The sequence below is a fragment of the Mobula hypostoma genome, chromosome 19 (assembly GCF_963921235.1).
Source record: "Mobula hypostoma chromosome 19, sMobHyp1.1, whole genome shotgun sequence".
Taxonomy (NCBI): domain Eukaryota; kingdom Metazoa; phylum Chordata; class Chondrichthyes; order Myliobatiformes; family Myliobatidae; genus Mobula; species Mobula hypostoma.
Window position 1 is genome coordinate 56,627,891 of NC_086115.1, and position 27,752 is coordinate 56,655,642.

The 27,752-nt window shown below is 41.7% G+C and overlaps 2 protein-coding genes across 3 annotated transcripts in view; one reads left to right on the top strand and one right to left on the bottom strand.

Moving 5' to 3' along the window:
• Positions 1–4,066, bottom strand: part of gucy2g (guanylate cyclase 2g) — a 97,209-nt gene extending 93,143 nt beyond the window's left edge. The window contains exons 1-2 of the mRNA XM_063071119.1: positions 3,686–4,066; positions 1,284–1,632 (exon numbers count right to left, since the gene is read on the bottom strand). Of these exons, the coding sequence (XP_062927189.1) occupies positions 1,284–1,632; positions 3,686–4,066 (730 nt within the window). The remainder of the gene's footprint in view (positions 1–1,283; positions 1,633–3,685) is intronic.
• The window catches only part of acsl5 (acyl-CoA synthetase long chain family member 5), a 117,779-nt gene that overhangs the window by 30,511 nt on the left and 59,516 nt on the right, over positions 1–27,752 (top strand). Inside the window, exon 1 of one of the 2 annotated variants that reach the window (XM_063071938.1) lies at positions 19,423–19,600. The exons of the other annotated variant lie outside the window; for it this stretch is intronic. The gene's annotated coding sequence lies outside the window, so the exon portion shown is untranslated. Of the gene's footprint in view, positions 1–19,422; positions 19,601–27,752 lie in introns of those variants that run through there. 2 annotated transcript variants of the gene reach the window in all.

A 27,752-nucleotide genomic window follows, 5' to 3' on the forward strand; every position in this document is an offset into this window, starting at 1 on the left:
GTCTGAGCGATTGGACTTAACCTCACTGAAGATCAAACAGTTTAATTCTGGAAGGAGAAATGGTCAGAATTGAAAGGGTGGGAACAGATCTTGTGGACTTCAGGAGAAGCAAGCGGTAGATGTTATGTTTTGAAGGTAATCGAGAACAAACAGAAGAAATTTGAAAATGAAGAACTGTTTAACTACCTGGCAACAAGGTGATGGGTGAATGGCTTTTGACAGCAGTCAAATGTTTCGATAGCAGGTATATTAGTAGTACTTTCACTTGCACAAATATTTGAAGAGGTTTTCACTTGTATTAGCAATTCAGTAGGACCTAGCCGAGTGGGTCTTACACAGTGAATGGTAGGGCACTGAGGAGCGCTGTAGAACAAAGAGATCTGGGAATACGGGTCCATAATTCATTGAAAGTGGCAGCACAGGTAGACAGGGTCATAAAGAGACCTTTTGGTGTATTAGCCTTCATAGATCAATGCATTGAATACAGGAGATGGGATGTTATGTTGAAGTTGTATAAGATGTTGGTGAGGCCTAATTTGGAGTATTGTGTGTAGTTTTGATCACCTTCCTACAGGAAAAGTGTAAAATAAGGTTGAAAGAGTACAGAAAAAATTTACAGGGACGTTGCTGGGACTGGAGGACCTGAGTTATAAGGAAAGATTGGACTTTTGTCCTAGGAATGAAGAAGACTGAGGGGAGATTTGATAGTAGTGCACAAAATTGAGGGGTATAGATAGGGTAAATGCAAGTAGGCTTTTTCCACTGAGGTTGGGTGGGACAAAAACTAGAAGTCATGGGTTAAGGGTGAAAGGTGAAGTGTTTAAGGGGACCATGAGGGGAAACTTTTTCACTCAGAAGGTCTGGAAAGTGTGGAAAGAGCTGCCAGCATTTGAGCTCGATTTCAACATTTAAGAGAAGTTTAGGTAGGTACATGGATGGTAGGGGTATGGAGGGCACTGAGGAGTGCTGTAGAACAAAAGGATCTGGGAATACAGGTCCATAATTCATTGAAAATGGTGGCACAGGTAGACAGGGTCATAAAGAGAGCTTTTGGTATATTAGCCTTCATAGATCAATGCACTGAATACATGAGTCCAGGAGCAGGTCGACGGGAGTAGGCAGTTTAAATGTTTCGGCACAGACTAGATGGACCAAAGGACCTGTTTCTATGTTGTACTTTTCTATGACTTCTATGTTATCTTTAATTTGCTTGGAAGGCTGTAGATTTAATCGATTAATAAATGCAAACTAAGTGGTGGTACAGGATAATAAGTAACACTTACTGCTCGCTGAAGCTACAGCTTCCTTGAGCTTTATCTGATGAAGGGCCATGTTGCCTGTGTCGTATCGGACCTGAGCTGTTATGGTGAAGTTGGCTTGCAGCTCTTTTGCAATGATTTTCCAGAGCTCCTCAGTCATGTCCCACATGGTTTGCTCAGCAGACCCTCCCAAGAGGACAACATGCCTCCAGCCAAAGAAATGCAATGTTTTAGTGAGGACGTTCCCCATGTTCTGGAGTGAAGACAGCAGACTCACGTAGGTGTCATACACATAGAAGTCATCGAATGCAAGTGACTGAACCGCAAATCCAAAGACAGGGATGTTCCACTGAGAGGCAAGCAGACCTAGAATCTAAAGAGCAATTCCCAGGGGGAGTCAATGCACAGTGGATTTAACAAAAAGTGATGCAACAAACTTGGTAATGAAGGATCTAATTAGCATTTCTACCGCTAATCACCCCCTTGTCTACTACTTATTTAGAGATACGGTGTGGCTACGCCACCCAGCAATCCCTGAAAACCCCCGATTCAAACCCCAGCTTAATCACGGGACAATTTACAATGACCGATTAACCTACTAACCCATACGTCTTTGGACTGTGGGAAGAAACTGGAGCACCCGGAGAAAACCCACACATTCCACAGGGTGAACGGGCAAGCTCCTTACAGAGGATGCTGGATCTGAATTCTGAACTCTGACTCCCCAAGCTGTGATACGCTGTGCTGCTACGCTACTGTAGTGCCCGGTATCTTCTGTGTCGCACAGAAGATAAGATTCTTCATCTTACTTCATTACTTCAAATTTTCTCCACTTTGTGTTCCTTTCCCACATCAATCTTTTTGTTTCCTTTTTGTTTTTAGTTTCAAATTTCATTAATTTTTATAGTGTCTAATTTCATTTTATTGCCTTTGAAAGCAATTTGTTTTCTGAGCTGATGCAATCCCTCTCTTGCTTTTTAATCATTTATATCTGGAAATCTCCTGAAACTGCCCTCATATCTGCCCATTCAGTCCATCATGGTGGTTATTGTCCTCTGTGTCCAACGATGACAGGAAACCTGTGTGGGAGAGTATTTAAAGTGGAAAAGCTATTGAACTGAGGCAGTTCCACTCTCTGGACCTCGGAAGTCTGGGTCCACTGGGACGAACAAGTGTCACAAACTGGGGTCTTCCATCACAAACACAAGAAATTCTGTAAAGTAACACACACAAGAAGCTGGAGAAACTCAGCAGGGCAGGTAGCATCTATGGAAGAGTAAACAGTCGACGTTTCAGGCCAAGACCCTTCATCAGGGCTCTTCAATAGGTCTTGGCCCAAAACATCAACTGTTTACTCTTTTACATAAATGCTGCCTGGCTGTTGAGTTCCTCCAGTATTTTGTGTGTTTTTTGGTGTCTCCCTTGGTTCAGTGGATGACCGTGACGTCTTCTGTGTCTCATCTTGCCTTTTGCTCTCCACAGAGCAGTGCAGAGCCACCTTCCTGGCCTTTGGATCTCACTCTAGATCTCATCTGCTCAGTCCACCAGAGCTGACTTCACGTGCTAGGACAGGCATGTCCCTGTCTCACCAGGGTACGAGGCTGAAGGCTACCTTTACCTGGTTTAGCCCGCCTGTCGAACCAGTGTACCGGGGCGTGGCCGCTGTCACATGCAATCAGCTACTTGGAGCCACAGGTGGGAGCTGAGTGTCTGGTGGGGACCAAAGGTGAGTGAGCTGCCCAGAATGGACACAAACAGCCCCTTCACCAGAGTGCTATCCTACCCTGGACATCTCCTGCACCCCAACACCCATAATATCAGATAATTAGCTGCTTTTTTAGGATGTTTGTTATCCACAGGTCCTTTAGTTTCAGCGTCTATGTAAAAATAATCAACACAACCAAAAACAGAGAAAATAATTGTTATAGAACATAGGTCATAGAAGAGTACAACACAGGAGCAGGCCACCTGGCCCACAATGTTGTGCTGAATTTGCCAAAAAGCAAATCAAAAACACTCAAACACTAATCCCTCCAACTTACATCATGTCCCCATCTTCCTGACACCCATGTCCCTACCCAAACGTCTTTTAACAGCGTCTAATGTATTTGCCTCTACCACCAGATCAGGCAGCACATTCCGGGCATCCAGCACTCCCTGAGTAAAAAAACTTACCTCTCACATCCCCCCTAGAACCTTGCTCCTTTCTCCTTCAAAATGATCTAAATATTAAAAAAAATTGGTTCTATTTTTCTCCTTAAAAATATTAATTGGTTCTGTTTTTCTCCTCAAGCTAAAAAATCATGTCTGAGCTGAATTTCCCTTTCCTAATAATTCTAATTATGTTCATTTTTCAGCATATATCATTTAACAGATGATAATTTATTAATTACTAAACACAAAGTCCTCTCTAACTAGTCTCTTACCTCTGACACTTCTGTACAAGCTGGTCCAAACAGAGCAGAAATATTGTACCTCTGGGTCTGGTGAAAGAATTCACGAAGGGACACCTTGGGGTTGCAGTCACTGTCGGCGTACACAAAGTCCAACGTGTGATTTGGCAGGAGGAAGGGGTCTGAATTTATTTTGTCTACAGCGATCTGGATGGTAGATCCCAGCTTCAAGGCACTGAAGGGGAAGGAGATGTTTCTGGGAACCTGAAGTCCGAGGTAGATTTTAGAGACCCCAGCACAATGGGGAAGTAAAAAGGCCATAAAAAGAACTAATAACTCAACTTTTGCATGTTGTTTCCCATAATGATACAAACAAATCTGCTTCTGATTAAACCTGGATTTCTTTGGCATCATCTCTCAAATATTGAGTGTTGAGGCTTCTGTGGTCAGTTTCTCAGACAATGATACAACCTGCCCTCACTTGTATTTATATCCAACGCACAGGTGGATGTGTTCAGCAGTACAGGGACTGTTTTGTCGCTAATTAACAAAACTTCCTGACTCCTAGGTAATGACTTTGATTTAAGTGTTAGGCACAGGTTGAAACAAATAAGCTCAAGAAGTTGCACCTGGGTACTACAATCACAAACAAGAGAAAATCTGCAGATGCTGGAAATCCGAGCAACACACTCAAAATGCTGGAGGAACTCAGCAGGCCAGGCAGCATCTAGGAAAAGAGCAACACTTTCAGTACACTGGATGAACTCAGTAGGTCGGGCAGCATCAGTTAGAAACGATGAGTCGACGTTTCGGGCCGGAACCCTTCATCAGGACTGAAGAAGACTTTCATTCTTCAGTCCTGACGAAGGGTTCCGGCCCGAAACATCGACTCATCGTTTCTAACTGATGCTGCCCGACCTGCTGAGTTTATCCAGCGTACTGAAAGTGTTGCTTTGATAACAGCGTCTGCAGATTATTTTGTATCTAGGAAAAGAGTACAGTCGACGTTTTGGGCTGAAACTCGAGCATTTTGTGTGTGTTCCTGGGTACTACAAGTTGCTTTTCTTTGCTTGCTCACTTTGCCCCTCTCCTATGCAAAATCAGGATTAATATAAACAGCATATGTCGTGAAATTTGTCTTTGAGGCAGCAGTACAATGCAATACATAATTGAGGAAAAAAATGAGAATTACTCTAAGTGTGTGTGTGTTGTGTATAAGATAGTTAAATTAAATTAGTGCAAATTAAAAACTAGTGAGGTAGTGTTCATCAGTTCAATGTCCATTCAGAAATCTGATGGCAGAGGGGAAGAAGCTGTTCCTGAATCATTGAGTGAGTGCCTTCGGGTTCTTGTACCTCCTTCCTGATGGTAGCAATGAGAACAAGGTATGATCTGGGTGATGGGGGTCCTTAATGATGGATGCTGCCTTTTTGCGGCACCACTCAAACCCCACTTGGAGTACTGTGCTCAGTTCTGGTCACCTCACTACCGGAAGGATGTGGATACTATAGAGAGAGTGCAGAGGAGATTTATAAGGATGTTGCCTGGATTGGGGAGCATGCCTTATGAGAATAGGTTGAGTGAACTTGGCCTTTTCTCTTTGGAGCGACGGAGGATGAGAGGTGACCTGATAGAGGTGTACAAGATGATGAGAGGCATTGATCGTGTTTTTAGCTAGAGGTTTTTTCCCAGGGCTGAAATGGCTAGCACAGGGGGGCATAGTTTTAAGGTGCTTGGGAAATGGGTACTAGAGGGATGTCAGGGGTAAGTTTTTCACATAGAGAGTGGTGGGTGCGTGGACTGCACTGCTGGTGGCGGTGGTGGAAGCGGATACAATAGGGTCTTTTAAGAACCTGTTAGATAGGTACATGGAGTTGGTATAGATTCTTCCAGATGTATAAACATTGACTTTTTAAAAATCATCAGGAGCGGTTTAATTGGTCTTGGGTCATTATGATACTCACTTTACTGTACACAGAGCACCATGGTAACAGAGCGGTTAGTGCATCCTACTACAGCTCGTGGGATCAGAGCTGGGAGTTCCATTCTGGTGTCCTCTATAAGGAGGCTGTGTGTCCTCCCAGTGGAAGGCATGGGCTTTCTCTGGGTCCTCCAGTTTCCTCCCACAGTCCAAAGACGTACCAGATAGTCGGTTAATTGCTCATTTTAAATTGTCCCATGATTCATTCAGGGTTAAATTGGGGGGTTGTCAGGGGAGGGGATGCTGGGTGGTGAGGTTCAAAGGCCTGGAAGGGATTATTCTGCACTGTATCGCTAAATAAAAATAAAATAAATAAACAAATAAATAGCATGCATTTACACGTACTATCCCACTAGATGCCCCCACATTTTGCCATCTGAGGACTATCCTTGTCTGTGTTTATCAATATCTTTTCAAACTTCATGTGTTCACAATTTCATTGTACCTCTTGTGTACTCCTAGCTTCCTACTTTGATGGGCTCTCTTTAGCTGTTATAAGCTTCCGGCCTCTGATCTAGCAGGCCCTCCATTGACCAGGGTCAACCATGGATGTTGAGTCCTTGCTGTCTACACAAGCCAGGGCAGTACGATGTGGAGAGCAAGCTGCTACCCATGTAGCAGGTTCCCCCTCTCCACGTTGCTGATGAATCCAAAGGAACGGCAGAGAGCGATACAGTTTGGTACCAGCAGCATCACAGGAGTTTCTAGTTGGCATTGAACTCCATGTAGGATTGCCTAAGCAACTCCAGCTCTGGATTTTCCTTCAGGGATTACTCCCGAAGTCTTCCCCATGTGTGGGTATAGCCCCAAGGCAGCAGAGTTTTGAGATCCTTCTCCTAGATGAGCTGCCAACCACGGCTTACAAGCCGAATCTGCCCGAAGCGACTGGTTTTAACATACTAGTTACCCACCTTTGCACCTTCTGCTGCCAACAGAAGCAGTTCCATCAGGTTTAGTAGCTAAGACACATGTGAAGGCCGGGAGATGGACTTGGTTGTCAGAGGCTGTCTGAGATGCATGTTCTTGGGAGCATTTAATAGGTAGTGGGAGCTTGTCTCCACTACCTCCCCCCAGCTATAACAACCTTCAGGAACCTGTCTCTGATTACCCCTGCCTTCATTGTCCAAGAGAGATAAATTCATTCAGTTGTTCAGAAAATAAGGTCAAAGGTGTTGACTGGACAGTTGAGTAAACAAATAATTTTGGATTGATGGTGACGTTTCTACCCCTCAGTTTGGTAGTACCAGCAGGTGCAGAGCAGCTGCCCACTGAAGGAAAGGAGAAGGATATAGGAGTAGGGAGATAGTGAAGGATGGAGGAACGGCATTGAGGGAGTTTTATTCCAGCCCAGAGGCTGCAGATGCTCAATTACTGAGTGCGTTCAAGACCGAGGTACTGAGACTGCTGGGGCCCAGTGCAATCGAGGGAAATGGGATTGGGCAGGAAGGCTGATATGAGGTAGATTCTGTGGTAAGGAAGAATAAGTGAGCATTCAGGAACCCACTCATACAATATTGTAGGGTTGGGCCATTTTATTAATTTGAACTAGTTTTGAGCCCCACATCTTGGCTAATAGGGCATGTGGAAAAATATGCTCCCCATTTAATGCTCACTTGTTGTAGAAAGGTGCAAAGTTAAATGGCAAAATTTAAATATTTGCTGCCCTCACGGAGCACTACAGCACAGAAACAGACCCATGTAGTCCATGCTGAACTGCTGTTCTGCCTACCACATGGTCCTCTAGACCACTCCTGTCCATGTACCTACCCAATCTTCTCTTAACTGTTGCAATCGAACCCGCATCCACCACTTCAACTGGCAGCTCGATCCACACTCCCACCACTCCTTGAGCAAAGAAGACCCTCCCCGGGTTTCCCTTAAGTATTTCACCTCTCGCCCTTACCCTATGACCTCTAGTTCTAGTCTCACCCAACCTCAGCGGAAATGGTCAGCCTGCATTTACCCTATCTGTACGCCTCATATAAAGTGGACAAACAAACTGAGTCTGAAGACAGGTAAGGAATTTTGCCAGACGTCTTTATATAATTGGAGGAACTGATGCAATGGATGAGAATAAATTGTTTCTGGCGCCTGAACAGGCTTTAACCAGAATTTGAAACGGATTTAAAGCAGCTGGCAAGAGAGGCATTATTGAAATGGAGAAGCATTCTTTGGTACAGCAGGTTGCTGTGATCTGGAACGAATGGTGCTGGACCAAGGTCTAATCACTGTGGTTTGTAGAGTTGAGCTCTAGTTCCGGTTTATGATGTGTTCTAATTCTGGTCACTCCTTTCCTGTTGCTACTTTTGGGCGATTTATTGGATTGCTGGATAATGAACACTGAGCTGAACTGAAATATGCCTTTTGATTTTGTCTCAAATTCCGTGTTTTCACTTTTTTTTGTTGCCGTATGCATGAGGGGAGGGTTTGATAGTTTTCTTTGAATGGGTTGGTTCCGTGGCTCTTTGTTTTGCGGTTGTCTGTGGGGAAGACGAGTTTCAGGGTTGTATGCAGCATATGTACCTTGCAAATTTAATAATGTAATTGAAAAGAGAGTAAGATAAATACTCAGAAAAAAACAACAATAAGAGAGTGTGAGGACTGGGAAAGAGTTGGGCCCAATCCAGTAAAAATAACGAAGAACTATGATAGGTCATGATGACTCAAGCCCAGCCTTCTGTCTTGCATGATTCACTGATTCTACGATGGAACAGTGCGGCACACGGTACAAAATATGAACATACAAACCAAGAGCAGGAGTAAGCCACTCGGCCCTTCACAGCTGATTTGCTACTGAATCAGATCACAGGCAAATCTATACTCCTGTCTACTCACATTTTTGTATCTCTCCCTTATCAAACAGTCTGCTTCTTTCATCCTTTGAGGTAAAGATTTCCAATAATTCACAAACATCTGAGGGGAAAAAATGTTCATCTCGTCTCTGCTTTAGACGGATAAGCTTAGGGTCATCCCAGATCTGGATTCTTACACAAGACAAAACATTCTCCTCACATCCTCAGAACACTGAGCTGAACTGAAATATGCCTTTTGATTTTGTCTTAAGTTCCGTGTTTTCATTTTTTTTTTGTTGCTGTATGCATGAGGAGAGGATCTGATATTTTTCTTTGAATGGGTTGGTTCTGTGGCTCTTTGTTTTGTGGCTGTCTGTGGGGAGGATCTTATGATGTTTTGGGACCTGACTTAGTTAGGAAATTAACAATGATGTTGTCTTTGAATAATCTAAAAGGAATTTCTCCAGTTCTTCAGAGTTGCCTCTGCAGAATCTAGCAGTGTAGCAAATCCATTAGCTGGTGACCCTAATGGTTTAGAGAGTATCTTGATGTCCTCAAGAATACAATGGACCCTTGGAAACGCAGTCAAAAGTGCTGAGCTCCTTTGTTGAAAGAAAATACCAAATATATTGTATTTTGATAATGCAGTTCTATCTGTATACCTGCAATGTCAGTAGATGGAAAAGTTGAGGAGGAGTTAAACCTAAAGACAATGATAGTGTCCATAATTAAGGGAACAGCCAGCCCTGTGGTGCATTTATCAGTAGTACAACTCCTGGAGCTGCTGTGGATACATGGAAACTTTCTTGATGAGGTGGATGAAGTCTTGATAATTCACGCTCAACCAGCACTGTTTGAATTCTAAAGCAATGTCCTACCATGGGCTCTCTGAATTGAATGTGAAGAGCAGGAGAGGCAGGAGGAGATGGAAATAGGAAAAATCTAACAGTGAAATGAATGACAGAAAGGGATTGCTGAACAAACACTGCAATGAGACAAAATATTTTAAACAGTAATGAAAATTGACAGTAGGAAGCTAATTTCCAATAGGCCATATTAAAAACTGAATGCTGAATTTGGCTCATAGGTGACAGTGCTACAACCAGGTGGACTGGAAGATGACTAAGCCCAATATTGCACTTATATTTAAATGATGTTTTTAGTGTTGCAAAATACTGAGAACCATCTGCCTCTGCCTCCAGTTTGCAGACCACGATTACTCTGAGCATGGAGTGGTTACACATTCAGAGCACTATAAATGTTGTGAGGTAGTTTTCATTGATCCTACCATCCCCTACAAGCAACTGTGAACACTGTACCTGTCTGTTCTTTTATCAAGTCCCTCCTGCCATTTGGTTCCAACCAACAGCTTCATTATAATTCTGTTTTGTGTCCTTTTGCCCTTTGCCAACATTTACAAATTTCCTTTTACCTTGCACTTAGGGGTCTCCTATAACCTTTTACTTTATCATCTCTGGCAAATATACTGGCAAAGGTAATAAAAATATAGGAGCCTAGATGACTTTTGCATAGGTTGATAGAAGCTTTTTAATCATTTGGTAATTAATTAACAGCAGACTTCCATTCAATATTTGCAGTCATTTCAAAATAAGTAGAACAAAGGACAGGTCAATATGAAACGTGTACTATTGGAAGCAAAGTGCACCCGGACACGAAGGAAATGACAGTGGAGTGTAGGGGAGAGTCTGAAAACGTGACATCACAGCCCAGCAGAGGAGCTACTCAATGAATCAAATGCATAGGAGAGCTATTTAACAGGCTTTAGATTGGGTTATCAACTAAATTAAAGCAGGATGGGCATGCCCCAGCACTATAGTGTGTGCTGACTTGAAAGTAGATCAGAATCTCTTTATTGCTCGTATGTGAAACTTAACAGAATTGGTTGTGGTTCAGTGCAAGCATACGTAACACACAGGACAATACCATAACAGCGAACACAATAGCGACCAATAATTTACAAGACAATAGTGCAAACAGCTATGAGCAATCAACAATCATGTGCAAATATCAATAATCAAACTTAAATAAACGTGACTATATGAACAGACTTAATAGTTATCAACAGATCAAGGAGAGCAGGAAAGTCCATTTAACACAGGGGTTCCAAATCTGGGGTCCCTGGACCCCTTGCTTCATGGTATTGCTCCATAGAAACATAGAAAATAGGTGCAGGAGTAGGCCATTCAGCCCTTCGAGCCTGCACCGCCATTCAGTATGATCATGGCTGATCATCCAACTCAGAACCCCGTACCTGCCTTCTCTCCATACCCCCGATCCCTTTAGCCACAAGGGCCATATCTAACTCCCTCTTAAATATAGCCAATGAACTGGCCTCAACTGTTTCCTGTGGCAGAGAATTCCACAGATTCACCACTCTCTGTGTGAAGAAGTTTTTCCTAATCTCAGTCCTAAAAGGCTTCCCCTTTATCCTCAAACTGTGACCCCTCGTTCTGGACTTCCCCAACATCGGGAAAAATCTTCCTGCATAAACAAGGTTGGGAACTCCTGATTTATCAGATATTGTGCAGGGATAGTTGGGGAATTACACCCAAGTGAGTTTTGTTTATAAGTTGGATAGCTACAAGAAAGAAACCTTGGAGGTAATGTGTAGTCCTTGTGGTGATGGACTTCTAGCGTCTCCCTGACGGCAATTTGGTGAATAGGTGACTGCTAGGGTGAGTGGAGTCAGTAGTAATTTTTCAAGCTCTTTTCTTCACTCTGACGATGAACAGACCTTTCTAGTTCCGACACGTACAAGGACTGCTTTGTGTGTCATCAGCTCAGAGTCATTTAGCAGGAGAGTAAGTCTGTGGCACCCTAAAATATCAAGGACAGGGAAGAGCTTTACCTGAAACACAGATATGGTTAATATATACCCATTTTAAGCTTTTTTTTAAAGATATACAGGCTTATTGTTCAAGAAACCAACTCACCCAGGTGTTCCCTTTCTGGGGTCCACGGACTCCCTCTGTTGATGGTAGAGAGTCATGGCATAAGAAAGTTTGGGAAACCCTGCTCTAAATAGATATCAGTTTTAACAATTAAATTTGGGGGTCCAAGCATGAGTCCAATTGTTAGAATTATTCCACAAAAACTAAATTTAAACTCTTCAAGTTCCAAAGGTTCATTTAAAGCACTCCACTTGTGTTTATCAGTGGGATGGTTTCATATTCCAAGATCGCTGAGAGACCAGATATCCTATCAAAACAATGTATCAAGATATCAAAAGTCAAAGGTGCCTGATACTGTACTTTGATAAAATTTCCCACAGCCTTTTCTTATTTCAAGCAATTAAACACATAAATATAACCTGCAGTTAGATTAATTTAAAATATTGTGTAGTCAATGAACTATTGGAGATCTGCAGTTACTGTCATAATGCAGGAGAAGTGAGCCCACGAAAGAATGTGGAAAGTTATCAGGAAGAAAAGTAGTCATGACTTTGGAAAGAGTTCCTGTAGTCTTCTCTGGAGAGTGTAGTGGGATTTTTTTTTATATCTACCTTACACAGTAGCCTTGAGGTAGAAGGAAGACCTACATCTGCAAGAAATGTTTGAGCATCTCCAGCTCAGAACCATTGAGCAGACGTATGAGATACTCTGAACTCTGAACTCTGAACGTCAGGGTATTAAACTAGTAAGACTCACGTTCAAAGTACATCTATTATCAAAGTATGTATACATTTTTTCAACCTTGAGATACACCTCCTAACAAAACAAGAAATTCAAAAGAACACATTAAATAAAAAGACCCATCAAACACACAATATGCAGAGAGAGAGAGAGAGAGAGAGAGAGAGAGAGAGAAAGAGGGAAAAATACACATTGTGCAAAGAATAAAAGTAAGCAAATAGCATTCAGAATGAAAGTGAGTCCTCAGACACGAAGCCTGGAACAGGCCACAGCCTCAGGCTCAGTTCCACACGTAGCAGAGTAAACATTGCGGAGGCTGCAGCCACGAAGCCTGGAGCAGCCTGAGCAGGCCACAGCCTCAGCTCAGTGCAGAGCAGCGAGCAGAACTGGCCCGACCCTCGCCTTTTGTCCTGACACCCTGCCTATCAAATGTTGTGGTATAAAATGACCTGGGGATTCTAATACACAGAAAGACAGAACAGTACAATACAGGGATACTATGATGCCAGATAAATTCATCTCACCTGCCCACACATGAACTATATTCTTCTGCTAATTCATGAGCCTGTCTAACTGCATCCCTGAACATCCATATCATGTCTGCTTTTCCTACCTGTGAGCCTCTAGAGCAGGGTTTCCCAGGCCTGGTTAATGATTAATGGCATTGGTCCATGGTTTAAAAAGTTTGGGAACCCCTGCTCCAGTATTTCACATTTCCATCCTGCAAAAATGACTCTGACTCTCTATCTTATCGAAGCCTCTCATAACTTTACAGACTTCTTTCAGGTTCCCTCTGCCTCCGGGTTCAGGGAAAACAATCCAAGCTTGTTTAATCTCTCTGAACAGCTAATACCTTTTAGCCCAGTCTGCTATGTCATTGTGGATTCCACATGTCTTAATCTTCCAGTCAGCCTTGCCATATGCTTTACTGAAGTTCATGTAGACAGCATCCAATGTCCTATACCCTCTTCAGTCATCTTCATTACCTCCTCAAAAAACTCAGTCAAGTTTATAAGGCATGACCTGCCCTGCATAAAGTCAGATTGACCATCCATAGTAACATTCCCTTAAAATTACAATCATTTGGCTATGGCAAGTAATAGGATATCAGCCTTTGTGCAAAGATATAAACTCAGAAAGTTTCAAAATTATTTATTGAGATACCATACAGAGGAGGTCCCTCTGGCCCTTCAAGTCATGCTGCCCAGCCAATCCTAATCACAGGACAACTTACTAACCTACTAACCAATACATTTTTGGACTGTTAGAGGAAACTGGAGCACCCGTTCACAGGGAGAACCTAGAGTTCTCAGTGCCTAAGGAAAGCTACAAGCATCTATAAGGACAATACACACCCATGCAATCTTCTGTTTGAACTTCTTCCATCTGGCAGACGTTATAAGATTTTCTATGCCCGCACTTCCAGACTGAAAAATAGCTTTTTCCCCAGAGCTATAATTGCTCTGAACCAATCGATCAAGCATCATCCATAAATTTGTTATATTGCTACTTTAATACTGGTTTTATGGCTGTCCTGCATCTGAGTTGTGCTGGACGTTGCTTGTACTGGCTGGTTACTTGATTTCATTTATTGTTTATTTATTTTATTTGTTGTTTTATAGCATTGAGTATGAGAGTTGCAAACTCATTTTCACTGTATTGGTGCATGACAAATAAGATATTTCAATTTCAATTTCAACTCCTTACAGGCAGCGACGGGAATTGAACCCAGGTCGCTGGTACTGTAAAGTGTTTTGCTAATCACTACACTACCATGCTGTCCCATTCTGATGCTGGTGAGATTGGACTTGACACAGATGTGGTCTCCATATTTAATGAATGATATGCTTGCAATGAAGCCATTGCTCAGAAGTTTCTTGTGATATTTGAAAAATGTTGAGTAAGCTGAATGAAAACTATTGGAGTATGGAAGAATGAAGATTATGAAGAGATTCTTGAAGAAGTTGACAGGATTGAAAGAGGATTGAGCATTATTTGGGGAAATATAATTAAGGTTATAGTTTCAGAATAAGATCTCACATATTTGAGAGAGAGATTAAGGGACTTGCTTTTCTCAGAAGATTGAGAATCTTTATACCAGGTGTCCGAAGTTGCAGATTAATTGAATTCAATTAAACTACAAGGAAATTAAGAGTCCCAGGGAAACAGCCAGAAGGAGGTGCTGAGGCCAATCACAAGCAAGAGAAAATCTTTAAATGCATAAAGTCCAAGCACCATACAAAGTGCTGGAGGAACTCAGCAGGTCAGGCAGCATCTAGGAAAAGAGTGAACAGTCATCAGTCCTGATGAAGGGTCTTGGGTTGCAACGTTGACCGTCCTCTTTTCCATAGATGGGGCTGACCTGCTGAGTTCCTCCAACATTTTGTGTGTGTTGCTTAGGCCAAGCTCAGATCTTATAAGTGATGAAGCATATTTGAGAGGCCAACCAATTTAAACCTACCTTTTGTTTCTATATTCTTTTACAGCATAAAGTTGATCTAGGTTGGATGAATTTCATTATTTCTTTCAGTTGAACATTAATTCTGATGCCAGTTAGTCATAGAGTCATAGAGCATGGAGTCAGGCCCTTGGCTTAACTTGTCTAAGCCAACCAAGATGCTCAATAAGCTTATCCCATTTACCCATGTTTGGCCTATATTCTATCCACGCAGTTATCCAAATATCTTTTAAATATTGTGATTAGACCTCCCTCAAACACTTTCTTTGGTAGCTCATTTCATTCATGTCAATAAGTTGCCCCTCAGGTCCCTATTAAATATTTCTCCTCTCACCTTAAGCTTATGCCTTTAGTTTTGAGTTCCCCTTTGCTGTGAAATGGATGTGTTCCCCTTCAAACTTTCACCTTTCACACTTAACCCATGACCTCTAGTAATAGTCCTGCCTAACCTCAGTTGAAAAAGCCTGCTTTCATTCACCCTACCGACACCACTCAAGAGTGAAAGGGAGGTAAGAGTTCATATTAGACCACTGGAAAATGATGCTGGTGACGTGGTAATGGGGGACAAAGAAATGGCAGGTGAACTTAATGAGTACTTGCACCAGACTTCGTTGTGGAAGACACTAGCAGTGTGCCAGAGGTCCGTGAGTGTCAGGGAGCAGGAGTGAGTGCCATTGCTATTACAAAGGAAAGAGTGCAGGGCAAAATCAAATGTCTTAAGGTGGATAAGTCACCTGGACCAAATGGACTACATCCCAGAGTCCTGAGAGAGGTCGGGGAAGAGAAGATGGATGCATTGGTCATGATCTTTCAAGAAACACTTGATTGTGGCATGGCCCTGGAGGACTGGAAGATTTCAAATGTCACTCCATTCTTTAAGAGGGAGGGAGGCAAAAGAAAGGAAATTATAGGCCAGTTAGCCTAACCTCAGTGGTCTGGGTAAGTGTTGGATTCTAATATTAAGGATGAGGTTTCAGGGTACTTGGAGACTAATGATAAAATAAGTCAAAGTCAACATGGTTTCTGTAAAGGGAAATCTTGCTTGACAAATCTGTTAGAGTTCTTCGAGGAAGTAACAAGCAGGGTAGCCAAAGGAGAGGCAGTGGATGTCACTTACTTGGATTTTCAAAAAGCATTTGATAAGGTGCAACACATGAGGCTGCTTAACAAGATAAAATTCTATGGCCTTACAGAAAAAATACTGGCATAAACAGAGGAATGGCTGACAGGCAGGAGGCAGTGAGTCAGAATAAAAGGGGCCTTTTCTAGTTGGCTACCAATGATTAGTGGTGTTCCTCAGGGGTCAGTATTGGGACCGCTACTTTTCACATTGTTTGTCAGTGATTTGGGTAATGGAATTGATGGTTTTGTGGCAAAGTTTGTGGATGATACGAACATAGATGGAGGTAGGTAGTGCTGAGGAAGCAGGACCTAGACAGATTGGAAGAATGGGCAAAAAAGTGGCAGATGGAATACAATGTTGAGAAATGTATGATAATGCATTTTGGTAAAAGGAACAGTTATGTGGACTATTATCTAAATGGGGAAGAAGGCTGAAACTTCAGTGGTGCAGAGGGACTTGGGAGGGACTTCATGCAATATTCCCAGAAGGTTAATTTGCATGTAACGGTGGCATTTATTTAGGGGAATCGAATATAAAAGCAAGGAAATAATGATGAGGCTTTATAAGGTACTATAAGGAGCATTTGGCAGTTTTGAGCCTGTACTCACTGGAATTTAGAACAATGCAGGGGTATCTCATTGAAACCTACTGAATGTTGAAAGGACTAGATGGGGTGGATGTGGACAGGATATTTCCTATGGAGGGGGTATCCAGAACTAGAGGGCACAGCCTCAAAATTGAGGGGTGACCTTTTAGAACAGAGGTAAGGAGGAACTTCTTTTAGCCAGAGAGTGGTGAATCTGTGGAATGCCCTGCTACAGAATGTGGTGGAGGCCAAGTCCGTGGGTATATTTAAGGTGGAAGTTGATTGTTCCCTGTTCAGTCAGGGCATCAAAGGATACAACGAGAAGGTAGGTGTATGGGGTTGAGTGGGATCTGGGATTAGCCATGATGGAATGATGGAGCACACTCGAGGGGCTGAGTGACCTAATTCTGCTCCCAGGTCGTATGGTCTTATGATTTTCCAATACTTGTCGTGACTCTGGTTTCTCTACGTTCCTACAAATGGAAGCTCTTTCTCTGCTCCATTAAAAAACCCTTTACAATATTGAACACTTCAATTAAATATCCCTTTTACATAATCCACTCTGAGAACAGCCCAGAGCTTTACCTCTGCTATTATTATAGTAGTCTCCCTTAATGATTGCCCAAGGGAATCCCTTCTGAGGCATGCCCAGAAGCAAACATAATACCTGTACTCCAGTAGACAGCTGACTGGTGACTTATGAAGTTGTAGCACAACTTTTTGTTTGTTCTTTTTGTCTGAAAGTTAATATACAGCTAGCGTGAGAGTTCTCAATGTTCATAAGATCAGCCAATAATACTTGTTGATACTATGGGAATATCAGTCATAATGCACCTGTACATAATTGTTAAGATATGTTTCATGTATAGTACGGTGCAAAAATTGTGGGCATATGTAGCTAGCCAGGGTGTCTAAGATTTTGCACGGTATTGTATTTGTCAAGGTGGAGCAGAAAGTGAGTTTGTAAATCTGGTAGGAGCAAAGGATGTTAGGAATGGTGAGGGTGGAGTGCCAGGGGAGGGGTGTGGGACAGGTGGCAGAGAAGGAGTGCCAGGGTGGGTGTTGGCACAGGTGCAGACACACCCATCCCTAAGACACCAGACAAGGTCATTTGAATCCAAACAATAGGTTTATTGATCATTACAGAATGTCTCTCTGGTGCTTCCCACCCCTTCCCGCTCCTTCCCTCTCCCTTTCCCTTTTCCCAACCATGATTCGCCTTTCCCTGCCCCCTTCCCATCTCAGTACACAACAGAGACCCATATCTGAATTGGGTTTATCATCACTCACATATGTCATGAAATTTGTTTTTTGCAGCAGCAGTACAGTGTAATATTACTAGGGTGCTGTGCAAAACTCTTAGGCACACTAGCTACACATGCATGTTTCAGACTTCTGCACAGTACTATATACATGCTCACGTATCAGTACATCCTCAAACCTTTTCCACCTTTTGATAAGATTGCAGCTGAACTTGCCCTTTTAGTTTTACAACCCTTAACTTCCTTTGTGTCTAAAATTTATTGACGTCAGTCATAAGCAGGCTCATTGATTGACCACCCACAGATGCAGAGAATTCCAAAGGTTCTCAAGGGAGCTCCTCCTCACCTTAGTCCTATTTCTTCATGTTTAATCTTATAACAATGATCTACAGTTAGACAGTGTGGCAGAGGGAGGAGCTTCTCAAAATCTACTCTGTGTATTACAGAGTTTCAGGTTTCAATGAGTTCATCCATTATTCTCCTGAATTCAGATATATAATATATATATACACACACACACATATTTTACTTCATCTCTCCGCAAAGACAATGAGATCCAATTGATAAACACGAGGGAATCTGCAGATGCTGGAAATCCAAAGCAAAAGTGCTGGAGGAACCCAGCAGGTCAGGCAGCATCTGTGGAAATGAATAAGCAGTCAATGTTTTGGGCTGAGACCCGTCTTCAGGACCGAGAAAGAAGGGGGAAGATGCCATAATGAAAACATGGGGAGGTGGAGGGGAAGAAGGCTAGCTGGAAGTTGATAGGTGAAACCAGGTGGTCAAGAAAGGCCAAAATCCAATTGATCTAATTTTAGCAATTAATCTGGCAGATCAATATTGCACCACCTTAGAGAAAAATATATCTTGCCTCAGATAAACAGAGCAATCACACACTCATTCCAGTTGTAATCTCACCAAAGCTGTACCTTACAATGAAATTTCCTTGTTCTTGTATTCCAACAAGTTTGCAATGAAAGTTGACACAGAAAAAACTGTGGAATTCATTAGCACAGATGACCGTAGAGGCCAAGTCATTTTGTATAATTAAAATGGAGGTTGCTCGGTTCCTGTTTAGTAAGGTGTTGGTGTAGGTCTCCTTTGCAATAACATAGTGACGTGAGAACACAATGGCAAACGTTATGGGGAGAAGACAAGAGAATAGTGTTGAGAGGGACAATAAATCAGCCATGATGGAATGGTGGAGCAGACTCGATGGAACAAGTGGTCTAATTCTGCTTCTATGTCTTAGGGTCTTGTGGTTTAAATGTTAACAATCTAATTAGGATGAACTGCATGTGTCTGCACAACAACTTCCTTTCACTTGTTTACAAGTTTCCTTAATTACTTCCACAAATCAATATTTATACAATGTGGAAAATGTTAACAATAGCTGCAAGACACCCCCTCCCCCCGGCCATTAAAAGGAACACTGCTCTTCTATTCTGTTCATAGTGGCCGCTTACAAACTTGCCCACATTGCATTCCATCTGCCATTTCCTTCTTGAATCATTTTTTTTGAGCTCTGTATATCTTGCAGAATCTTCATGTCCTCCTCAAAGCTGATAATCCCACCTGGCTTTGAATTATCAGCAAACAAGGAAAGAGCACACACATTTTACTCATTTAAACCATCGATATCGAATTAAACTGCTGAATCTCGAGTACTGACCCTTCTGAGACCTACCAATTATACGCTGGATCGAGCTCGGATCTGTGCCGAAATCAACTTGTCCAGCGGTACCAAACCACTTGAGACTTATTCTCTTATTGAGCCATTGTTGGAACAATCAACAATGTTTGAGCAAATTGAACCTTTGAACTCATATCAGCAGAGGTTCAAAGATTACCTGGGCACAGTGGCCTCTTTGAACAGGTGTTGGCTACTTGCCACAGGGTTACAGGAGTGAAATTCCACTATGGAAGGAATGATCTTGAGTAAGTGCTGTGTGAGCAGTCTGTCCATACATATAAACTTTAAACCCAAACTACTGGTTGGAGTACCTGTCATAAAACAGTTCCAGCAGTGCGGCAGGAGGTTCAGCCTTAAGCACTCCATTTCAACTGACTGTTTTTAGCTGCTCAACTAACAGGTATGTAAAATGGCTTTTACTCTGCTGATTTAAAATGGTATAGTTACCCTTGTATAAACAGCACCATGCTTTTGACATTTTGAGTCCTATGCTCGTGATAAGGTGAAAATAATAACAGTTTTCTTCTACTCTCGTCTTTCTATTTGATATACTTGACATTTAAACAGGATTTTTTTCTGAGCTGAGTGAAAAATTTTCTTTAACTGTAGCCTTTCAGCTCAGGAAAATCCAATTCTAACTTTCAGGTCCTTTGCTGAAGATTTTGAGTTTATAAAATTAAACTGATGCACAATATTACTAAAGATTGGAATCTACTGGAGATCTGATAGAGAGTTACAAGGTTATGAGAGGCATGGTGTGGGAGGGAGGGATTGGTGTTTGGCTGTTCATGCTTTGCTTCTTAGCTAATTTGGCAGAACATTGTGGGTCGAATAGCCTGTTCCTGTGCTGTACTATTTTAACAGCAAAATCAGAAGTGTGCTAATGATATTTCTTTTACCCATTTGTGGTTTATGATTCTGTGTTTTGTGAGGACAGAATTAAAACTGATCAATGCCCTGGTTAAAAGGTTATACCTATCAGTGTTGGACTCCATTGCATTGACATAGTGATGTGTGACCCAAATGGAAAATCAAAACTAATCAAGAGAGTGCCAATGTTGGAATCTGGAGCAACTGAGTTTGCTAGAGAAACTCAGTGAGTTGAACTGCATCTGTGAGAGGAAGTGAATTGTTACTGTGTTAGTCAAAATCTTGCATTGAGATTTGGGTCCTGATACTGCTCGACCTGCTGAGTTCCTCCCGCAGATTGTTGAAATGAACCGAATTTTTTTTTAAAAGTATAATTGATAACAATGCATATTGTAGCATCTGGAGATAGACTTGAGTTAAAAATCAGTAATTTCAGATTAAACTCTAGAGATTCTACAGATGTTGGAAAGCCAGAGTAACACACTAAATGTCGGAGGAACTCAGCATCTATGGAAAGGAATAAACATTCGCCACTTTGGGCCAAGACCCTTCATCAGACTGTTTTGTTTTGATGTTTTTCTTTGCCAAAGTAATTTTCTAAAATAATTTAGATACTGTTCAGTATCGACACTGACTGGCGCATACACTCTCACTTCTAACAGATAAATATTTAATTTTATTGTTATTTGTTCTTGGTGAATATTGCTTTTTTTATTTTGTAGCTTTATTTTTCCTTAACATTGGATTTTAAATTTTCTTGTTTACTGTTTATGTCAATAATCAGACTTGGCAGAAAAAATTCTCATTAGATGAAATATCTTTAGCCTATATTAGTTTGGTTGCAATCAGTTTGAAAGCTCCTATATTCAGCATGAAGGTATCTATATTTTTAATTTTGAAATGAATGTAGCAGATTTCTATGTGACTGCAGACTTTTTTACCTATTGCAGCACCAATAAAATCAATTCAACTTCTTGTCAGCAGAAAGTCAGGATTTTGCCCTGTGAGCTTTGTACTTTGTGAAATGTGAACGTTGATGCGCCATGTCGGGTAATCTCCACAATAACAAACAGATGACTGATTATCCTTTGACTAGTAGCAATGCTTGTAATTGCTGTTCCGAGCTAAAGGTTACTCAATCAAAAATTTAACAGCTGAAATAAAAGCTTTGATTTATTTGGACATAGGTTTAATTTGTTGATGGTCTTTTGAATTTGCTGTTGGTGCATCCTTTGTTGCTAGCTCTTTCAAACTTTCAGAACTACTATTGAATGCTTTTCCCGATAGTGGATGTGTTAGTCAATCAGAATATAGACCTTGCTTCTAACTAACAAGACTACACATGAAGGGTTAACTAATAGCAACACACACAAAATACTGGAGGATCTCAGCAGTCAGGCAGCATCTGTGGGAAAGAGTAAACTGTCAACATTTCAGGCTGAGACCTTTCTTCAGGACCCATGCAGGACTCTCCTGAAGAAGGGTCTCGACCTGAAATGTCAACTGTTTACTCTTTTCCATAGATGCTGCCTGGCCTGCTGAGATCCTCCAGTATTTTGTGTGTGAGTTGCTTTGGATTTCCAGCATCTGCAGATTTTCTCATGGCTGTAGCTAATTAATGACATCTCCTATATAATCATTCTATAATGGAGGGCAATTTTCATTGAACTATATCTGTGGTAGAATTGTGCATCCCAGGAATCCAAAAGTATCAAGTTGATGTCATATGGGCAAAAACTCAAATTTCTCTGAGAGAAGATTGCATTAGGCTGTGTTATTTTATTTATTAGAGTCAGAATCAGGTTCAGTATCACTGACTTGTGTCATGAAATAGTTTTGTAGCAGCAATACACTGCAATACTAGGGGGACCAATATCCTGGTGGGGAGATTTGCAAAGGCTACTGGGGAGACTTTAAATTAGAATGGTTGGTGGGGGAGTGGGAATCAAATTGAAGAGACTAGGAGAGAGGAGGTTAGTTCACAAACAGAGAAAGCTAGTAGACAGTGTATGAGGGAGGATAGGCAGGGAACAGAGAACGGGAGCACTCAGACCGAAGATGTAGGGGAGAAGGAAGAAAAAGGTAACAAAGTTGTTTGCTCCATTAGGGATAAACAGAGAGTAAGAGGTGGAGAGTTTTTTAAATGCATCTATTTTAATGCTAGGAGCATTGTAAGAAACGTGGATGAGTTTAGAGCATGGGTTGATACCTGGAAATATGATGTTGTAGCTATTAGTGAAATATGGTTGCAGGAGGGGTGTGTTTGGCAACTAAATATTCCTGGATTTCGTTGCTTCAGGTGTAATAGAATTGGAGGGGCAAGAGAGGGAGGTGTTGCATTGTTTGTCAGGGAAAATATTACAGCGGTGCTTTGGCAGGATAAATTAGAGGACTCTTCTAGGGAGGCTATTTGGGTGGAACTAAGGAATGGGAAAGGTGTAGTAATGCTTATAGGGGTGTATTATAGACCACCTAATGGGGAGCGAGAATTGGAGGAGCAAATTTGTAAGGAGCTAGCAGATATTTGTAGTAAGCACAAGGTTGTGATTGTGGGAGATTTTAATTTTCCACACATAGACTGGGAAGCCCATTCTGTAAAAGGGCTGGATGGTTTGGAGTTTGTAAAATGTGTGCAAGATAGTTTTTTACAGCAATACATAGAGGTACCAACTAGAGAAGGGGCAGTGTTGGATCTCCTGTTAGAGAATGAGACAGGGCAGGTGACGAAGGTATGTGTTGGGGAGCACTTCAGGTCCAGTGATCACAATGCCATTAGTTTCAAGATAATTATGGAGAAGGATAGGACTGGACCCAGGGTTGAGATTTTTGATTGGAGAAAGGCTAACTTTGAGGAGATGCGAAAGGATTTAGAAGGAGTGGGTTGGGACAATTTGTTTTATGGGAAGGATGTAATAGAGAAATGGAGGTCATTTAAAGGTGATATTTTGAGGGTACAGAATCTTTATGTTCCTGTTAGGTTGAAAAGAAAAGTTAAAAGTTTGAGAGAGCTATGGTTTTCAAGGGATATTGGAAACTTGGTTCGGAAAAAGAGAGAAATCTACAATAAATATAGGCAACTTGGAGTAAATGAGGTGCTCGAGGGATATAAAGAATGTAGAAAAAATCTTAAGAAAGAAATTAGAAAAGCTAAAAGAAGATATGAGGGTGCTTTGGCAAGTAAGGTGAAAATGAATCCAAAGGGTTTCTACATTATATTAATAGCAAAAGGATAGCGAGGGATAAAATTGGTCCCTTAGAGAATCAGAGTAGACGGCTATGTGCGGAGCCAAAAGAGATGGGGGAGATTTTGAACAATTTTGTTTCTTCAGTATTCATTAAGGAGAAGGATATTGAATTGTGTAATGTAATGGAAACAAGTAGGGTAGTTATGGAAACTATGATGATTAAAGAAGAGGAAGTACTGGTGCTTTTAAGGAATATAAAAGTGGATAAGTCTCCGGGTCCTGACAGGATTTTCCCTAGGACCTTGAAGGAAGTTAGTGTGGAAATAGCAGGGGCTCTGACAGAAATATTTCAAATGTCATTAGAAACGGGGATGGTGCCGGAGGATTGGCATATTGCTCATTCTGTTCCATTGTTAAAAAAGGGTTCTAAGAGTAAACCTAGCAATTATCGGCCTGTGAGTTTGACGTCAGTGGTGGGTAAATTGATGGAAAGTATTCTTAGAGATGGTATATATAATTATTTGGATAGACAGGGCCTGATTAGGAACAGCCAACATGGATTTGTGCATGGAGTAAGTATGCAGGGATAGGTGGAGTTGTGGATAATGAAGTAGGTTTTCAAAGCTTGCAGAGAGATTTAAGCCAGTTAGAAGAGTGGGCTAAAAGATGGCAGATGGAGTTTAATGCTGATAAATGTGAGGTTTGGTAGGACTAATCAAAATAGAACATACATGGTAAATGGTAGGGCATTGAAGAATGCAGTAGAACAGAGGGATCAAGGAATAATGGTGCATAGTTCCCTGAAGGTGGAATCTCATGTGGATAGGGTGGTGAAGAAAGCCTTTATAAATCAGAGCATTGAGTATAGGAGTTGGGATGTAATGTTGAAATTGTACAAGGCCAAATTTGGAGTATTTTGTACAGTTCTAGTCACCAAATTATAGGAAAGATGTCAACAAAATTGAGAGAATACAGAGAAGATTTACTAGAATGTTACCTGGATTTCAGCACCTAATTTACAGAGAAAGGTTGAACAAGTTGGGTCTTTATTCTTTGGAGTGTAGAAGGTTGAGGGGGGACTTGATAGAGGTATTTAAAATTATGAGAGGGATAGATAGAGTTGACATGGATAGACTTTTTCCATTGAGAGTGGGGGAGATTCAAACAAGAGGACATGAGTTGAAAGTTAAAGGGCAAAAGTTTAGGGGTAACGTGAGGGGGAACTTCTTTACTCAGAGAGTGGTAGCTGTGTGGAACGAGCTTCCAGCAGAAGTGGTTGAGGCAGGTTCAATGTTGTTATTTAAAGTTAAATTGGATAGATATATCGACAGGAATGGAATGGAGGGTTATGGGCCGAGTGCAGGTGGGTGGGACTAGGTGAGAGTAAGAGTTCGGCATGGACTAGAAGGGCCGAGATGGCCTGTTTCCATGCTGTAATTGTTAACTGGTTATATGGTTATAATGCTTAAAACAATATTACTACTAGTTACAATACATATTAAAAAGAAGTGCAAAAAAAAAACAAAATAGTGAGGTAGTGTTCATGGACCATTCAGAAATCTGATAGTAGAGGGGAAGAAGTTGTTCCTAAAATGCTCCCTGGTGCTTCTTTGTGTTGTGGCTGTCTGAGGGAAGACAAATCTCGGGGCCGTATCTGCATACATGCTTTGATAACAAATGTGCTTTGAATCGTTTGAGTGTGTATCCTCAGGCTCCTGTACTACCTCCTTGATGTTAGTAATGAGGATCCTTAATGATAGATGGTGCCGATGAGAACATATTTAACAGTAATACAACTTGCTCCTATTGTGTAGGTGTTTAGTAAACCCTGAGGAGAGTTGATAGGAATGCGGAGAGATGAAATGACTTTGTGTAGGATTAGTGTAATGGCGGGTAGTTGATGGTTGCTCTGGACTCGGGGGTCGTGTGCGAAGATTCCACTTCCATACTGTGTAACATCCTACAACCCGGGGTCCCTACCAGTAATAACAGCAAACAATCAGAAAGACCTGATTTTCCAGAACAAACTAAAGATCATGCTGCATTTCCCTAATGGATAAACTTATTCAATGTAAACATCAGGGCAGATATTTCAGCCACTGTCTGCTGTTATTTACAAATCTTTTCCCTTTTAAAAAACCAACTCTTTCATTAAATATAAATTTTACAAAACTATCGTGCTTGACTGCAAACTGCTACAACATTCACGGACTCAGGGTTTTGGACGTTTTTTGCGCAACTGTATTTTACTGATTTCATGTACGTGCTTGCTATCTTGTATGCGCTGTATGTGCCTTGTGTTGTGTATGACTGTCGGTATTGTGTTTTGCACCTTGGCCCTGGAGTAAACTGTTTTGTTTGGCTGTATTTGTGTATGCTTGAATGGCAGTTAAAGAGATCCAAATTGTGACAAAGCTATTTGACATTGTTTTGTAGGTCACTTTATTTGTTCTTTTAAACTTTCTCTCACTATTGCAGGTAACTTCCTGCAGAGAGCTAATATGAATTCCTTCAGCATCTCTCCAGTTCATGAAATCTCAAGGGAGTGGAAGAGACAATTAATTTAACCATCTCTCCGGGCTTCGCTCATTCTCAATGAATAGATGTCTTGGGTTAAGCCTACTGAGTCACTGACCATCATGTTCCATTTTAAATACCTCACTTTATTCTCCTCATACTTCAGTATCAGAATCTCATTTAAAAGTTCAAAGTGAATTTCTTGTCAAAGTACAACCCTGAGATTCTCAATAAACCTGTAATAGAATAATAACCATAACAGAATCAATGGAATACCACACCAATCTCCATCCCATATGCTGATTCACCACCACCTTTGATCTGGCCTACAACAGAGGCATCATCAGCAAACTTGAACCTGACATTGGAGCTGTGCTGAACCACACAGTCATAAGTGTAAAGTGCATAGAGCAGAGGGCTAAGCACACATCCTTGTGGTGCAACAGTGCTGATGGGGGTTGTGGAAGAGATATTGCCTATCAGACTGACTGAGGTCTGCAAGTGAGGAAATCCAGGATCCGATTGCACAAGGAAGTATTGAAGCCAAGGTCTTAGCAACACTCATAACATGCTGGAGGAAATCAGCAGGTCAGGCAGCATCCGTGGAAACGATCAGTCAATGTTTCGGGCCGGAACCCTCAAGGTTTGAAGCTTATTGATTAGTCTTGAGGGGCTGATGGTATTGAATGCTGAGCTGTAGTTGATCAAGAGCATCCTGATGTATGCATCTTTGTTGTCCAGATGTTCCATGGTTGAGTGAAGCCCCAATAACATGCAATCTGCTATGGGCCTGTTGCTCCAGTAATATCATTAATATCATTGTCATGAAATTTGTTCTGCAGCAGCTCTGTGCCATACATAAATACTATACTTCTTAAGAAAGGAAGGAGGGAGAAAACAGAGAACTATCACCCTGTTAGCCTAGCATCAGTAGTGGGGAAGATGCTAGAGTCCATTATTAAAGATGAAATAGCGGCATATCTTGATAGCAGTGATAGGATTGGGCTGAGCCAGCATGGATTTACCAAGGGCAAATCATGCTTGACTAATCTATTGGAGTTTTTTGAGGATGTAACCAGGAAGATAGACATGGGAGATCCAGTGGATGTGGTGTACCTTGACTTTCAGAAGGCATTTGATAAGGTACCACATAGGAGATTGATGGGTAAAATCAGAGCTCATGGCATGGGGGGCAGATATTGACATGGATAGAAAACTGGTTGGCAGATAGAAAGCAAAGGGTAGCAGTGAATGGGTGTTTCTCGGAATGGCAGGTGGTGACTAGTGGGGTGCCACAGGGCTCGGTATTGGGACCACAGCTGTTTACGATTTACGCCAATGATTTAGAGGAAGGCATTGTGAATAACATCAGCAAGTTTGCTGATGATACTAAGCTGGGTGGCAGAGTGTCATGTGTTGAGGATGTTGGGAGAATTCAAGGTGACTTGGATAGGCTGAGTAAGTGGGCAGAAACTTGGCAGATGGCGTTTAATGTGAATAAGTGTGAGGTTATTCACTTTGGGAGCAAGAACAGGAAGGCAGATTATTATCTGAACGGTGTGAAGTTAGGTAAGGGAGAAATACAAAAAGATCTAGGAGTACTTGTTCATCAGTCTCTGAAGGTGAATGAGCAAGTGCAGCAGGCAGTGAAGAAGGCTAATGGAGTGTTGGCCTTTATTACAAAGGGAATTGAGTACAAGAGTAAGGACATCCTTTTGCATTTGTACAGGGCCCTGGTGAGACCACATCTGGAGTATTGTGTGCAGTTTTGGTCTCCAGGGTTAAGGAAGGACATCCCGGCTGTGGAGGAGGTGCAGCGTAGGTTCACTAGGTTAATTCCTGGAATGTCCGGACTGTCTTACGCAGAGAGGTTAGAGACACTGGGCTTATACACGCTGGAATTAAGGAGATTGAGGGGGGATCTGATTGAGACATATAAGATTATTAAGGGATTGGACAAGATAGAGGCAGGAAATATGT